At 48.6% G+C, this 17,173-nt stretch overlaps 1 protein-coding gene across 1 annotated transcript in view; it reads left to right on the top strand.

Annotated features, from left to right (window-relative positions):
• The window catches only part of LOC143974436 (MOB kinase activator 3A), a 106,930-nt gene that overhangs the window by 32,747 nt on the left and 57,010 nt on the right, over nucleotides 1–17,173 (top strand). Inside the window, exon 2 of the mRNA XM_077475817.1 lies at nucleotides 15,869–16,374. Coding sequence (XP_077331943.1) covers nucleotides 15,957–16,374 — 418 coding nt within the window. The 5' untranslated portion in view covers nucleotides 15,869–15,956. The remainder of the gene's footprint in view (nucleotides 1–15,868; nucleotides 16,375–17,173) is intronic.

Genomic DNA, 17,173 nt, shown 5'->3' with positions numbered 1-17,173 from the left:
AAGTTGTAATACAACACTCAGAACTCTGTTCCGCCCAGGGGGGCGGTCCCTTAGGTATTAACCCTCCTGTCTGCCAGCAGACCTCAGTTTTATTTTGCCTAGTGAAGGAGAAAGACCTAGGAACCCTGCGGGCCCATAGGTCCGTGTTTTTATTTTATTTTTTTTTATAATTTTTTTTGCGCAAGATGAGTGATCCTGTGATCTTCTATCAACAGCCGGCTGCGTGGCAGGCTGGTTCACTTATCTTTATAGTCTCCCCAGTCCAACCATCGAGCGTGTGCAGGTCTCAGCTACAGCTCGGCAGGTCATGACAAAACCTCAGCTCCAAAGGTGGTTGGTGAGCTTTTATGCTCTGAGGCATACATATGACCGGGCTACTGATGTCTGCGTCACAGTATCCCGGGCCAGCAGTCTACCCTGTACTGATTAGAGAGTAGTAATGCCATGGAATATCTCCCAGCGCTTCAGGACTGGTAATTAAGGCTCACCCTGCCTCAGTGGGGCTGAGTAGCTGGGCATTCTCTGGGAAGTTGATTCGGGGGCCCCCTCACCTCATCTCTTCTCTCCCCTGTCCCTATCTTCCCTCCCTCCCCCCTCAGGGGGGATGCTGCATGTGACTGCTGAGCTGTGTGTGTGTGTGTGTGTGTGTGTGTACCCATACAGGGGTTCTCTGAGGGATCTCACCTGGGGGGGTGGGGGGGCTGGCTGGATAGCGGTGGTGCTGGGTCCTATGTTTCTGTTATCTGGAGGTGCCTGTGAGGGTCTGCTGTGGTATGGGGCAGCACTGTGTATTTTTCACCTCCATGGCATGGTTGGCGGCCATTTTAGGTTTGGGCAGGGCAGCATGGCTTGCTGGGCTTCAGCGGCCATTTTCAGAGTGATTTCCTATTCAGGACACTGGCGGCCATTTTCTGGAAGCCTGAACACATTGTCAGTGTTCTCTAACAGCAGCATAGCTCATGTGCTCTCACAGCTGTTTTACCTGTGTTTCCTGTCTGTGTACTGGATGCTGAGCCGCCATTTTATTGAAGCCTGAGCATATTTCTAGATCGTTTACCAATCATTCCAGCGGCTGCCACAGACACACTTTTGGTTTCCTATGCACTTGGGATCACTCGGGGACTACAGGTACAACTTGTGGACAGCGCAGAACTCATCAGGGTGGCGAGTCCGGCGGGAATGAGCCCCTCAGTCAGCGGCAGCAGGGAGGATGGGACTGTCACTGTCCTAAGTCCCCTTTGGGTGGCAGACAGGGTAGGGTCAGCATGGCTTCAGAAACTAGTGTTTCTTCCCCCAAAATCCAGGCAATTGCAACCGGGTCACCAGCAGACTGCACAGTGCCCATGGACACCCTGATGGCGGTCCTCAATTCGTTTGTTGCTAAGATGGAAGCAGTGCGTGGGAAGACTGGTGCAATAAAGCGGGTTCTGCCCGTCCTCTGGGGAGAGCCCTGACGCAGACTTGGGCCCTGCTGAGGCTGGGGACCCCTGCTCTGTCCTGTCAGATGATGCTAACTAGGACTGTTCAGACAGTGAGGATGAGTCCGGGTCCGGGCGCGAAAAAAAGCGTTTGTTGGAGCACTTATCACAGCTGTGCACGATACCCTGAAAATTCAGGAGCCAGCAGGCCTCCCTGCTGATTTAACGGTCCCTTTTGGGTCCCGCAAGCCAGCACGTTCACTTAAGGTGTTCCTGTATCTGACTTATTTTGACAATTTTATTTACAAGGAATGGGGTCGCAAGCAACGGACCTTTTTGGTCCCCAAATACATGGCGGTGCATTATCCCTTAGAGGAAGCCTTCTCAAGAAGTGGTCTGCTCCTCCGGTCGTGGACCCCCAGTATCCAGGTTAAATAGGTAACCATGATCCCGGTAGTGGGGACTCCTGCATTTAAGGATCCCACGGACAGGAAGGCCAAGGCAGTAGCTCGTTCCTTGACACTGACCGAGTGGGCAAACCTTTTGCACCACGACCTTTTGCACAGCAAATTGGGAGAGCAGCAGGCTTCTCCTGTCTGCGTGGAACTAGCAGACCAACTAGTGCAAGGCCTAAGTAAGTTTGTGATGCGACCCTGGATACCCTCCCTCTGTATCCAGGACTTCAGTGCCAGCTATGGTGCTAAGGTGCCCGATTTGACTAAAATGCTGGTCTGCTGACCAGGCATCCAATAAGCCCTGACGGATCTTCCTTTCCTTGGTGGCCGGCTCTTTGGAGCCTCTTTTGGATGGCATTAGTAAACATACCACCAGTGGTAAGAGTGCATTACTCTCACAGGCCAGGAAGGCTAAGGAGCCACGCCGTAGGCAAGGGTCCTCCTTTTTTTTTTTTTCCATTCACTAACGGCTTTTCCGTCCGCCTGGAGCTTTGGCATAGCGTCCCCAGGACGACCACGGATGGACAAACGCTTCCCTGGAACCGCAAGTCTAACAAGCCTGCAAGTATAAGTGCTACCGCATGAAGGTTGCCTCCACCCATGTCTCGGGTGGGGGATCGCCTTTGGGGGTTTGCAGCCCGGTGGTCCCCTCGGTTTTCGTCCAATGGGCCTGCGATCTGATTTCCTCAGGCTACAAGATAGAGTTGCGCTCTTGGTCACCAAACAGTTTCTTCCCTCCCAGCATACCCGTATCCCCGGCTCGCCAGGAGGCCCTCTTGGGGGCAGTAAGGGACCTGCTGAGTAGCAGGGTGGTTGTACCGGTTTTGGAATCGGAACGTTTCCAGGGTTTCTACTCAGAATGGAATCGGTTCGCCCAGTAGTTGCTGCACTCCATCAAGGGTACTCCCTGGCGTCCTTGGACATCCAGGATTCGTACCTGCACATACTCTTATGCCTGCGGCAGCAGACGTTTCGGGGAAGCCCACTACCAGTTTGCGGCTCTCCCTTTTGGTCTGGCATCAGCCCCCCGAGTCTTTACCAAGGTTTTGGCTCCGGTTTTGATGTTGATACGGCAACGTGGGATCGCGATCGTGGGATATCTAGACGATCTCCTCCTCCTGAGAGCATCTTCCGCCTCAGAATTGGAGGAGGATGTGGCGATCACCATGCAGACTCTGTTAGAATTTGGGTGGCTGTTGACCCTAAAGAAGTCAGTGATTGTACCGACTCTGCGTTGGTGTACCTAGGTTTGCCTCTAGACTCCATGGAAGCGAGAATTTTTCTCCCTTCAGACAAGCTGCAGACTTTCAGATCCGTGGTAAAACTGCTGATGAACAGCAGGTGGTCGTCGCTTCGCTTTTGCATGCGAGTCTTGGGGCTCATGGTGGCCTCCCTGGAGGCTGTACCATTTGCCCAGTTCTACACCAGAGTCCTGCAGAAGGAGATCTTGTCAAAATGGGACAAATCTCACTTGTCCCTGGATTGTCAGATTCAGGTGAGCCAGTCAGAGAATCACTGATCTGGTGATTCAGGCCGGAAAGTCGTTCCTACTTCTAAAGTGGACAGTGATCACACCGGACGCCAGCCTTTTTGGCTGGAGTGGAGTGATGGGGGTTCAGTCGGCTCAGGGCCTCTGATCGACGGAAGAATCCAAGTTGGCAAACAATCTGCTCGAACTGAGAGTGATCAGGCTGTGCCTCTCCACATGGTCAATGAGACTGCAAGGACATCCGTCCAGGATCCAGTCGAACAACAACACTGCAGTGGCATATGTCAATCACCAAGGGGGGACAAGAAGCTCAACCGCGGCACGGGAGGTCGCTCACATACTTTGGTGGGCAGAGCGACATATACCGGTTTTGTCTGCCATTTACATTCCCAGAGTGGAGAACTGGCAGGCAGACGATCTGAGTCGCCAGATGCTGGACCCAGGAGAATGGGCGTTGCATCCGGAGATATTCAGGTTACTGTGTCTGAGGTCCCTTCTCAATTGGAGGGTGCCAAGGTTCGTGTCCAGGATAAGAGATCCGTGGGCAGACGTGCTGGTGGCTCCGTGGGATCAGTATCAGCTGATCTGTGCCTTTCCTTCACTGAAGTTGTTACCACGTCTGATCACAGAGTGGAAGCCGAAGGGCTTCCAGTAATACTCGTGGTCCCAGATTGGCCTCAGCGTCCCTGGTACGCAGACCTGGTGCTTCTGATGGCAGACGCTCCCTGACAACTGCCATTACGAGAGGACCTTCTGTCTCGAGGTCCGATTCTCCATCCAGCTTTACCATTGCTGGCTTTAACGACATGGCTATTGAGAGCCAGGGGTCTGTCGGACTTCTCAGAAGATATATCATCGTACCTGGACAGCCTACATCTCCATGTGTGAGGAGAAGGTTGGCATCAGCGCTCTTTTTCCATATCCAGGACCCTGCTGTTTCTTCAGCAAGGAGTAGACTAGAAATTGGCGTTAAGCACTATTAAAGGGCAAATTTCAGCTGTGTGTGTGTGTGTGTGTGTGTGTGTGTGTGTGTGTGTGTGTGTGTGTGTGTTTTTTTTTTTATTTTATTTTTTTTCAGCGACCCCTAGAGTCTCACTCATTAGTGAGTACCTTTTTGTTCATGGGGTTCGTCGTGTAGTCCCCCCGGTGCATCAACCGTTACCCCCCATGGGGTTTGGACCTGTTGTAATAGGCGCTTCAAAAACCGCCGCTTGAAACAGGGAGTTTCCCCTGTTGACTCTTTCCCAGAAAGTGGTCTTTCTAGTGGCCGTCACATCAGCCAGGAGGGTTTCGGAACTGGCGGCCTTGCAAGTCACCTTATCTGGTTATCCATAAGGATACGGTGGTGTTGTGTTCACAACCGTCCTTTCTACCGGTGGTCTCGGCTTTTCACATTGAGGACATTGTGTTACCATATCTTCTGTATTAGGCCGAAACACCCTAAGGAGGTGGCTCTTCACGCTCTGGATGTGGTTCAGGCTCAAAGTCTATTTGTCTACCATTGCTCACTTTTGGAAGTCAGACTCGCGGTTTGTCTCAGTAGCTGGTCCCAAGAAAGGCATGGCGGTCTCATCAGCCACCATTTCCAGGTGGATCAGACAGATTGTAGTAAAAGCCTATGCCTTGAAGGGACAGGTGCCCCTCTTTCAGGTTATGGCCCAGTCCACAAGGGCAATCAGAACGTCTTGGGCCTTCCGAAACCAATCGTCAGGTGTGTAAGGCAACGACCTGGTCGTCTGTCCACACATTTATCAAGTTCTACAAGGTAGATGTCGGTGCATCGGCTGATGCCTGTTTTGGCCACATAGTTTTGCAGGCGACTGTATAGTTGCAATTGAATTTGCAATATTTTTTTCTTTTTTTTTTTAATTTTTTCAGTTTTTTCGATAACACAGTACGTTTTAAGCATTGTTGCATTACCTCCCGCCGGTTTTTTGTGCGGTTGTGGGTGGTCACTTCTGTTGAGGATACCCTGATTTTTTGTGGTGGATTTTTCCACGCGCCATTTTATTTGTGGGTAAAGTTTTACTAGTTTTCCACTTGCCATGGTGGATGAAGTTTTTTATGCTGTTTTCCCACCCCTCGTTTAGCATTGCTTGGGGACGTCCCAATGGCTAAGAGAGGAGCTGTGTCGGTCTGTGAATATAAGAGAAAATGTTTTGTTTTTGTTTTTTTTGTACTCCCTGTAAAATCCTTTTCTCTGTAATTCGCCGAGCAACACAGCACCCGCCCCTCCTTTTATCTTTGTTATACTGCTTGTTGACGTACTGAGGTCTGCTGGCAAACAGGAGGGTTGATACCTAAGGGACCACCCCCTGGGCGGAACATAGTGTTGTATTACAACTTGTATTAAAACTTTTTGCCTAGTATTCTCCTAGAGGTGAGGTATACAACCAAATGGCTAAGAGGAGCTATGTCGGTCGGTGAATTACAGAGAAAAGGATTTTACGGTGAGTACAAAAAAATCCAATTTTTTTTCAGATCCTCAGAGTTCTTTGCCATGAGGTGCCATGTTGAACTTCCAGTGACCAGTATGAAAGAGTGAGAGCGATAACACCAAATTGGACACACCTGCTCCGCATTCACACCTGAGACCTTGTAACACTTGTGTCATGTGACAACGGGGAGGAAAAATGGCTAATTGGGCCCAATTTGAACATTTTTACTTAGGGGTGTACTCACTTTTGTTGCCAGCATTCTAGACATAATGGCTGTGTGAGTTATTTTGAGGGGACAGCAAATGTACAGTTATACAAGCTGTACACTCACTACTTTACATTGTAGCAAAGTGTCATTTCTTCAGTGTTGTCACATGAAAAGATAAAATAAAATATTTACAAAACTTGCAAGTGTGTGTGTGTGTTATGAAAATGCACAATATGGGGGGGGGCGTGGCCGGACGCAGCAAGGGGAAGACGTGCTATAGCTGAGCTCCGCCGGCCGAATCCTCTATCTACCGCCATCCGCCCTCATCGGGCCGGTTCTCGGCCGGCGGCGGACTTAGCGTTGTCGGCAGATAGCAGTGGGAGGTGACAGAAACATTTTGGCCGCTGTCTACACCCGCGGGGCCCGCGATCAGGCTTGTGGCCTACTCGGCACTCAGAGTCCCGGCTGCCATCTTGAGGCCTGCGGAGGCGCCGGAGCCTCCGCCCTGGAGCACTGGACTGCGCAAACGATACGGCGGTCGTTTTGCCGCGGTCAGACGAGGACCCCTGAGGCCCGAGCGCGGAGGTGCCAGCCCAACCCTGCTGGGAAGCAAGCCAAGGAGAAGTACACCCAGAGGCAGAGGTAGCCGGCGATCTTGGTACACCCTCCATACCACTGCAGGTACCCTATGCTCCCTGGGCTGAGATCTGCCCCCCCCCCCCAACAACCTCCAGCAACTTACAGCACCCAATACATGTCAGTGGCCCTGGAGGGATGACAGTGTAGTCCCTTAGTGTCACGCCATCGGAAAATACCACTTGACATATAAGGCATACCCAGTCATATTTCACTGCCACTACTGCCCTGGCCGTGCACTACTGAGCAAGCGGCGGGTATGTATAATACGCCCTGGAATCGCCCCCGTAACAGATTACAACAGAAAGCATCTCTGGCCCGTGGGAAGGCGAAAGGGAAAGGCAAGATGGCGCCCGAACCCCCAGAACCTGATGACACCACCCAACATTCGGACGATAGCCTGTCCTAATTCCCCTCGAATTTAACGAGCCCGGTGGACACCGGCTCAGAGGCCCTGCTACAGATATTCCGCACTATAGTGAGGGACGAGATCAACGCAGCTTCCCGTAAACTATCTGCAGAACTGGTGAGAGGTCTCAAGGAACTGGGACACCGCACAAATCAGCTGGAGGAGAGGATGGACCTGACGACCATGGTGCTGGAAGGTCACGAGGAGGAGGTAGAAAAGCTGAACACGGAACTCCTTACTCTACAGGATAAACTTGAAGACTCTGAAAACAGGGCCCGCAGGGGCAACCTCCACATCCGCGGCCTCCCGGAGACCATAATAGACCTTCAGGGAACAGCATTCTTTCAAGAGCTTGCACCTGATATCCCGACCGAACACCTTGAATTCGATCGCATACACAGATCCCTCGCTCCCAAGCCCACCAAAGGTCCGCCCAGAGATGTAATAATAAAATTTCATTTCTACAGAACCAAAGAGCGACTCCTTCAAGCCGCCAGGGAATTAACTGACATATCTTTTCAAGGAAATCCCCTTCAACTGTTTGCAGATCTTTCCCCGGTCACTATGGCTAAGAGGTGGAATATGAAGCCCTATCTGTAAATCTTACAAACCAGAAACATTCGCTACCGGTGGGGATTCCCCTTTAAACTTTCTTTTTACCACATGGGACATCAGTTTCACGCTTCCTCCCTGCCAGACCTGCGACGGCAATTCCAGGAACTTCAGTTTTGACTTTCCTCCCTCTCAGCCTGAGGCCGCTGTGGCCCGCCCGGGTCCTTCCAGAGCCCCATTGCGATCCTCACAATCTTCTCAGAATGGATCTCAAGCCCTCCGTTCTCTCAAGGCTCAGAAATTCCAAGAGGCTTCCTCGGGCGGACATCGCTAGAAGACAAACAGAATCCCGTATTTCTGTTTTGACTTGTTTGACTGCCTTTTTTTTTTTTTTTCTAACCACTGCCGCCACACATCCCGCAGGCCAGTAGCGAGAAAGTTTGCCGCAATTTGGGCGCCCAGACTAAAAGGAGGCATCCATATATCCTTTGTTGTGACTCAAATGAGAGCCACACTGAGCCCCCCCTTTACATCTTGGATGGACTAGGGCTACCCACAACTTTTGGTCTACTATAGCCCATCATTTCCATGAACACTGATTTCACTCAGGGAATGACTGCCTTCTCCCCCCCACGCCCCCCCCAGCCGCCACAACAGCCCAATCCAAATTTTTTTTTCTTTTTCTTTTTGAGATTTTTGTCCACCGCCTTACCCAAATGTATTTATTTATTTTTTGGCCCTCAAAGAAATGGGCGGTTGTGACCCATGACGCACGACCTTATGAAGCAGGGCCCCCCATTGATACCCAGGAACTGTTAGTCCAGGAGGTCTATTACCGTGACCATCTGAGGACTATTATCCTGCTCTTACGCTCTTATTCTATGGGCCTATGCGTAGACTTTTTTGGTTTCACGGGTTCATATGTTTTTAATGCCTGACTTAGACGGTACTAGCTGCAGGTTGCCTGTGGGGGTTTTTTTTTTTTTTTTCTTCCCTCTTTGGAACAAGGGATTTACTGTCTAACCACAGCAATTTTTCAGGCCTTAGCTTATAGGTTCTCTGTTCCTTATGTCAGAATTTATTTTCTTTCTGTTTACTCTTACTGATGTTCGTTTTATTGTTTATGCAGTTATGCCACGTTCTTTGACATTTGCAATAATTGTTAATGTTAAGTCAGGTGGTTTCCGACGGACCACCGCTCCCCCATGTGTTGGTTCTTGGCTCGGACTCCTGCTCGAGCCAACTCCCAACCGCGTAGTGGGTTTTATGTCCCACGACTGATAGCAATCTTGCTGTGTAATAATTATTGGTACCTAGCATTGCATGTCTCTACTTTCCATGCTATAATGATGCTCTCTATCCCTTCCCCACCCCCCTCTTTACTTCTTCTTTCCCTTTTCCCTCTCTCCACGACAAGGGCACTCTTCTACTGGCAGGAGACTCCAACCTAATTCTTAACCCTAAATTAGACAAACACCCGCCAGAGAAAAACGGCCCGACGTCGAGCGCCAAATTATTCACCCGAGCCCTACAATCCCATGACCTAGTTGACCTATGGAGGGAATGCCATCCGCAGGGCAGAGACTACACCCATTATTCCCACCCCCCACCAGGTGCATTCACGGATTGACCACATGTTTATGCTTAGACGACATTTACCACTGGTGGTAGTGGCCTCAGTCCTGGCCATACCGTGGTCTGACCACGACCCTGTCTTGATTGTCTGCCACTCTATCCTGGATAGACCCCGACTTTCTCCTTGGGTCATGAACGACTCGCTCCTTACTCATGTAGAAACTACAGAGGAAATTATTAAGGCCTCTGAGGACTACTTTCGGGAAAACCTGGGCTCAGTGACCTCACCGGTGGTCCTCTGGGAGGCTTATAAAGCAGTTTTGCGTGGACGTATAATCGGCCTAGTCTCGGCCCGTAAGAAAACTAGAGAGGGAAAACAAAAGGAGCTTGAGTCCCGACTGGCAGAGATATCCGAGGAGGTTTAAACAGTTTCCTACCCCGGGCAACCGCAAACTCCTGGAACGAACCAGATCTGAGCTTGACTTGTGCCTGACTGAGGGGGCTGAGCGGGTACTCCACTGGTCCCGTCAGCGATGGTACCAGAGAGCAAATAAACCGACTTGCATGATGGCCAACAGACTCCGAATATTTGCCCCCAAAATAACCCCAATTACGTTGAGAGATCGCAACAATGTCCTATCCGGGAACCCAAAGCATGTTCTAGAAGAGTTTGGGTTTCGCCTAGCGAAGCTGTATACGGCATCAGAGGGGGCTTCCACTCAAAGAACAGCGGACTTTCTCGCGGGTCTTTCGCTCCCATCCTTGACCAGGGCTTATGTCGCCCTTATGGATGGGGACATTAAACCCTCAGAGGTTCTACAAGCTATAAAAGAACTTGGGGTGGGCAAGCGACCCGGGCCAGACGGCTATACCGCGCTATATTACAGGAAACTGGCACCAGTTGTGATGCCCCATCTGTACAACTCGGTAAAGAGAGGCTGTCCTCTTACCCCGGATCTTCTGACGGCAAACGTAGTTATGATTCCGAAACCTGACCGAGATCACTCATCCTGGGCCAATTTCAGGCCTATCTTGCTTATCAATATCGATATGAAGCTCCTGACAAAAATCTTGGCGACACGCCTAAACTCGTTTCTCCCTCGTCTGATAAAAAAAGATCTGGTCGGTTTTATGCCCCAGAGACAGGCTGGCGACGCAATCCGCCGTATAGTGCAACTACAACACCTAGCTCACACTCTTGAATCTATGCTTCTCTCCCTCGACATGACTAAGGCCTTTGATACCTTGTCATGGCCCTATCTTATGTCGGTTCTGCGGCACTTTGGCTTCGGGTCCCCGTTTTTATGTCCTGGATGTCGGCGCTATACGACTCCCCCAGAGCAAAAATAAAATATGGGTTTGAATCCCCCATTTTTGACATTCAAAGAGGGACCCCCCAGGGATGCCCGTTATCACCCCTTCTGTTTGCACTGGCGCTGGAACCCCTGGCGGAAGCGATAAGAACGCACCCTGATATAAAGGGCATTGAAATTGCCAGTTCTCCTCATAAGATCCCCTTGTTTGCTGACGACATTCTCCTTTCTGTCACTTCCCCTAGAACCACCCTGCCCAATTTACATGCCCTACTACGGACGTTTGCCTCACTCTCAGGGCTTCAGATCAACCCGTCCAAATCAAAGGCATTGTCGACCAACCTGTCCCAGGAACTACTGAGTGACTTGCAATCGGCCTTTCCCTATCAATGGGTCTCCTCTCTACCTTATTTGGGAATTCGCATCACCTCCACATATCAGGCCCTAGATCAGGCCAACTACCCACCCCTGTTCAAGCAGTTATCAGATATGCTGACATCGTGGTCATCTTTACCCCTCTCTTGGTTCTGGAGAATATCAGCCATCAGAATGGCATATCTCCCGAAGCTACTATATTACTTTAGGGTCCTCCCAATCCCTGGTTCCTTCGCATATTCTCAATATTCATCAGCGTAGGGTCCTACAATTTATCTGGGGGTCGTCTCGCCCTCGTATCAACAGACAAATCATGTTTGCTAAAAGAGCGAATGGAGGCCTTGCAGTCCCAAATCTACGAGACTACTATATACAGCAGCCGCCATAGCACCCTTCTCTCACCTCCACGAGCCGTATCAACTCCCATTTTGGGCGGCGATCGACCTACTCGAAGTGGACCCCATCCCCATTTCCTCCTTACCCTGGCTCCCGCCAAAACACTGCCCCACGATTACGGGGCCCTGCATGATCCACACTTTGAGAGTTTGGGACTCAGTGAAGTTTTCTGCAAGGTTGGCTTCTCCCCATCTCCCGCTGCTGCGACTCCTTCGTTGCCCTCTTTTCCCCCTCGGGTCTTGATAACTGCGCAATTCAATTGGTGGACCCAGAATGGCTTCGTAGACGTTCATTCGCTACTTACACCTACTAGAATACTACCATTTGCAGCCTTGCGCTCGTCTCACGATATACCCTTAAGGGAGTATTTTGGATATCTTCAGATTCATCACTTCCTCCAAAGCCTTACCAAATCCCAGGACACCCCTTACAGGTTGTCTCCGTTCGAAAGCATCTGCAGATCCAGGCCTCACTCTCCTGGTCTGATATTGTTAATATACTCAGCCTTGATTGCCAAGAAGAAAACGGCAGTGCGATCATATCACCTGCAGTGGGAGAAGGATCTGGGGAAGAAGTTGGATCCAGAACATTGGCAGGCAATGACCCTAACCCTGTCAAAATGCTCATGCAATGTCACGATCCTAGAGAACGCCTATAAGGTCCTATACCGGTGGTATTACACCCCGACACATTTAGCCTGCTTCGTTCCCACCTGCTCCCCTCTCTGTTTCAGGGGGTGCGACCAGGAGGGCACAATGGCCCATATTTGGTGGACGTGCCCGAAGGTGTGCAGACTATAGGTCAGGGTTTATGCGTTTTTGCTTCACAGCCTACTTCGGGTGAACCTAAAAAAGGATCCATTCGAGGCTCTTCTCGGCAAAGCAATACCAGACCTACTACGCCCAGAACGACAGTTGGCGCAGCATCTTTTTACCGCAACTAAGCTGACAATAGCGCGAGCATGGAGAACCCTGGCCCTTAGCTTTGAGGCAGTCAAAAACCGTCTGATGTCATGGTCAATGAGAAACTGTCCTCTATTCTCTCTGACACTCATACCAAATTTCTTAGAGTCTGTCAACCCTGGATAGAGTACCACCATTCTCCCAGATTCGATGTCACCTTGCTGTCGCTGTAGGGGCCCAGTGGGGCACACCCCGTGGGCCCATCCTCCTCTTCAATCACCCCCCTGCACTTTCTGACCTCCCTCTCTTCTCTCCAGACCCCTCTATTCCCCCTACTCTTGTCTCTTCACCTTTCCCCTCTTTCTTACCCTCCTTTTTTTCTTTTTTTCATCTTTCCACTTCATCAGATATGATTACTATAGGCTTCGGGCATACTCCAGGCCAGGTCTGTTACATCTATGTGAAACCTAGGGTCTATCCTGATCCAGAGAATGTGTACATGGTTAGAAGAAAATCTGCTTGAGTCATACTTAACCACCTCAGTACAGTGCAGTTACACCCCCTTCCTGACCAGACCAATTTTCAGCTTTCAGCGCTGTCTCAGTTTGAATGACAATTACTCGGTCATCCAACACTGTATCCATATGAAACTTGCGTCCTTTTTTCCACACAAATAGAGCTTTCTTTTAGTGGTATTTAATCACTAGTGGGTTTTTTATTTTTTGTGCTATAAATAAAATAAAACGTAAATTTTGTGGAAAAAAATGCCTTTTTCTTTGTTTCTGTCATAAATTTTTGCTAATTAGTAATTTTTCTTCATAAATTTTGGACAAAATTTATACTGCTACATATCTTTGGTAAAAATAACCCGCATTAGTGTATATTATTTGGTCTTTGTGAAAGTTAGAGTCTACAAACTCATTTCTTGAGACACTAACAAGTCAGGAAAGTACAAATACCCCCCAAATGACCCCTTTTTACAAAGTAGACATTCCAAGGTATTAAGTAGCATGGTGAATTTTTTAAGGTATAATTTTTTCCCACAATTCTTTGCAAAATGAAGATTTTTTTTTTTTTTTTTTACAAAATTGTCATATTATCAGGTTATTTCTTACACACAGCATATGCATACAACAAATTACACCCCAAAATACATTCTGCTACTCTTCCCGAGTACGGCGATACCACATGTGTGAGACTTTTACACAGCCTGGCCACATACAGAGCACCAACATTGATGTAGTACCTTCAGACGTTCTACGAGCAAAAATGACACATCTCATTTCTTAACCACCTATTACACTTTTGAAGGCCCTGGAGTACCAGGACAATGGAATTTCCCATAAAATGACCCCATTTTGGAAAGCAAACACCCCAACGTATAATCTGTGAGGCATAATGAGTCTTTTGAATGGTTAATTTTTTTTCCAGAAGTTTTTGTAATATGTGGAAAAAAATTAAAACGCATTTTTTTTTTTTTTTTTTTTTACACAAAATTGTCAATTTTATAAGATATTTCTAACACATAGCATGTATATAGCAAAAATTACACCCCAAAATACATTCTGATACTCCTCCCGAGTATGGTGATGCCACATGTGTAGGACTTTTACACAGCCTGGTCACATGGAGAGGCCGAACATTGAAGTAGTATGTTCAGGTGTTCTAGGAGCATAAATGACACATCTCATTTCATTCCTACCCATCACACTTTTGAAGGTCCTGGACCACCAGGACAGTGCAATTACCCACAAAATGACCCCATTTTGGAAAGCAAACACCCCAACGTATATTCTATGAGACATGGGCTGCAAATAGGTACTGGGGTACTCTGATGGGCTGGAGATAGGTACTCTGGTACTCTGATGGCCTGGTGACAGGTACTCGGGTACTCTGATGGCCTGGTGACAGGTACTCGGGTACTCTGATGGCCTGGTGACAGGTACTCTGGTACTCTGATGGCCTGGTGACAGGTACTCGGGTACTTTGATGGCCTGGTGACTGGTACTCTGATGACCTGGTGACAGGTACTCTGGTACTTTGATGGCCTGGTGACAGGTACTCTGGTACTTTGATGGCCTGGTGACAGGTACTCTGGTACTCTGATGGCCTGGTGACAGGTACTCGGGTACTCTGATGGCCTGGTGACAGGTACTCGGGTACTCTGATGGCCTGGTGACAGGTACTCGGGTACTCTGATGGCCTGGTGACAGGTACTCGGGTACTCTGATGGCCTGGTGACAGGTACTCTGGTACTCTGATGGCCTGGTGACAGGTACTCTGGTACTCTGATGGCCTGGTGACAGGTACTCGGGTACCCTGATGGTCCGTGACAGGTACTCGGGTACCCTGATGGACCGTGACAGGTACTCGGGTACCCTGATGGACCGTGACAGGTACTCGGGTACCCTGATGGACCGTGACAGGTACTCGGGTACCCTGATGGACCGTGACAGGTACTCGGGTACCCTGATGGACCGTGACAGGTACTCGGGTACCCTGATGGACCGTGACAGGTACTCGGGTACCCTGATGGACCGTGACAGGTACTCGGGTACCCTGATGGACCGGGACAGGTACTCGGGTACTCTGATGGGCCGGGACAGGTACTCAAATGTCCAATGTGTGCGACATTATGGCGGACACATCGGACATTTTTTGACAAATTTTTGGGACCATTGTCATTTATACAGCAATTAGTGCTATTTAAATGCACTGATTGCTGTGTAAATGACACTGGCAGTGAAGGAGTTAACCACTAGGGGGCAGTGTAGGTGTTATGACGCTATGTGTTTTTTTTTTTTTTTATTGTAGGGGGCGTGGCCTGTCATGTGACGTCACTGATCGACTTTCCCTATAAAAGGGAAGAGACGATTGTGACAGCCACACAGGGAAGCACGGGGAGAGGTTTGTTTACACAGACCTCTCCCTGTTCTTCAGCTCTGTGACCCGATCGCAGGACACTAGCGGCGATCGACTCCACGGTCACGGAGCTCAGGACCGGGTCGGGAGAGCGCCGCCATAAGCGCGCTCCCGGCCCACGGCTGGGCACGTAAAAAGCAACGTACAGGTATGTGCTTGTGCCCAGCCGTGCCATTCTGCCGACCATACATTGGTATGAGGCGGTCCTTAAGTGATTAATTACCACCTTTATCAGCCACAGAACCTGTGTAATTTAATACGTGTTCAGGTTTAAAGGGATGGCAACCATACTCCCCACACATCCTCCTCATTCATTCAGAGATCTATGACTAAAGAAACTATAAGTTCTGTCTGGCATCCTCCACATCGGCTTGTAGTTGTCAACGGATGGCGAGCATGCAGATTAGCATGCTCCTAGTTCATTCACTCTTCCTCCAGTTTTCAAACTGTACAGAGGTATGGCAGAAAAGAGAGACAGTGTGCAGAAGCCTGACATTTTACCTGTGATCCACTGATTACAGGTGCAATGCTTTGCATGCTCCTGGGGAAAAAAAAAATGTAAATTTTTTTTTTTTCCCTGCAAAAAGGTGGGTTTATTTTTTCCTAAAAGGTGAACTTTAGCCTTCAACTCAGTCCAGCTCAGATGTATGCTTTTCAGCCCCACAAATACACTATACCTATGCTTTGATAATACAGTTAAAGAATATTATGTACCTTTCATTTGGTTAGTTTTAACCTTCTTCTTTTTTTTTTTTTGTGTTTTTTGTTTGTTTCCCCCAGATCAAGAGTCATAGTTACTCCATAGTCATTTTGGACTGTCAAGTGGAAAGCTGAAACATCAAACGGGCGTCTTTTTTTCGTTGCAGCCATGTCAAATCCCCTCAAACAGGTTTTTAACAAAGACAGAACATTCCGCCCCAAGCGAAAGTTTGAGCCTGGCACTCAGCGATTTGAGTTGCATAAGAAAGCCCAAGCATCTCTTAATGCAGGTCTAGATTTGAAGTTAGCTGTTCAGCTACCACACGGAGAAGACTTAAATGATTGGGTGGCAGTTCATGTTGTGGATTTTTTCAACCGTATCAATCTTATTTATGGTACAATCAGTGACAGCTGTACTGAGCAGTCTTGTCCTACTATGTCTGGTGGTCCAAAATATGAATATAGATGGCAAGATGAAAACAAATACCGAAAACCTACAGCATTGTCTGCTCCAGAGTACATGAATCTTTTGATGGATTGGATAGAAGTTCAAATAAACAATGAAGGACTCTTTCCTACAAATGTTGGTAAGTTGTTTGTATTGTTACTTCTGTTATAGAAACCTAGAAGAATGACAAAGTGGTCCTTGAGTCTGCCCCATTTTGTTTACTGTTGACTGATTCGCTACCTTTGCTGGAAGTCTTTTTTTCAAGCATCAACCACTCTTTCGGTAACAATACCTTCTAAGATTGGTTTTAGAACGTCCTCCTGCTTGTTTGAGGTCATGTCCCCAAACACCCTGTTTCACCATTTCATATTTCTGATATGTCTGTTGTATCATGTGTGATCATGTGGACTGGGCACCACACAAGGCTGTGTGAAAGGGCAAGGCCACCATGTTGTTCAGAATTTAAGCCATGACCGATTGGAACATTAGTAGAATGAACATCGGTGATCCCCTTTTACATCCTTTCAGGAAGGCATCTAATACAATCAACATTTTTAGCTACATTATTCTGAATCCAATACACATTTCAGCCTAACTTTTTACAGCTGTCGTAAAACATTTTAATTCTGTTATGCTTGGAGTTTCAGGGTAATTAAACCCATTAAGAGTATGTGGTGTGCAATTAAATGTCTTATCCAGGGCTAATTGATATTGTAAAAGCCATTGAGGCCTGAAGTAACCTGCAAGGGACATCTGTCCAATTCACTGATTCAAAATTCACACTTTTCTCTTATATTCACCGACTGACACGGCTCCTCTCTGTAACAGATGGGTTGTTAGCCTTGTCACTAGGAGAATACTAGGCAACACAACACTCAAAACTTAGTTCCGCTCGGGGGGGGCGGTCCCTCAGGCTACAACCCTCCACCCTGCATCAG

Source organism: Lithobates pipiens, unplaced genomic scaffold, assembly GCF_037356315.1.
Source record: "Lithobates pipiens isolate NorthernLeopardFrog02 unplaced genomic scaffold, aLitPip1_a1.2 Scaffold_13, whole genome shotgun sequence".
Lineage (NCBI taxonomy): Eukaryota > Metazoa > Chordata > Amphibia > Anura > Ranidae > Lithobates > Lithobates pipiens.
The sequence above is the reverse complement of the archived record's forward strand: the minus strand, read 5'-3'. Positions and strand labels throughout refer to the sequence as shown.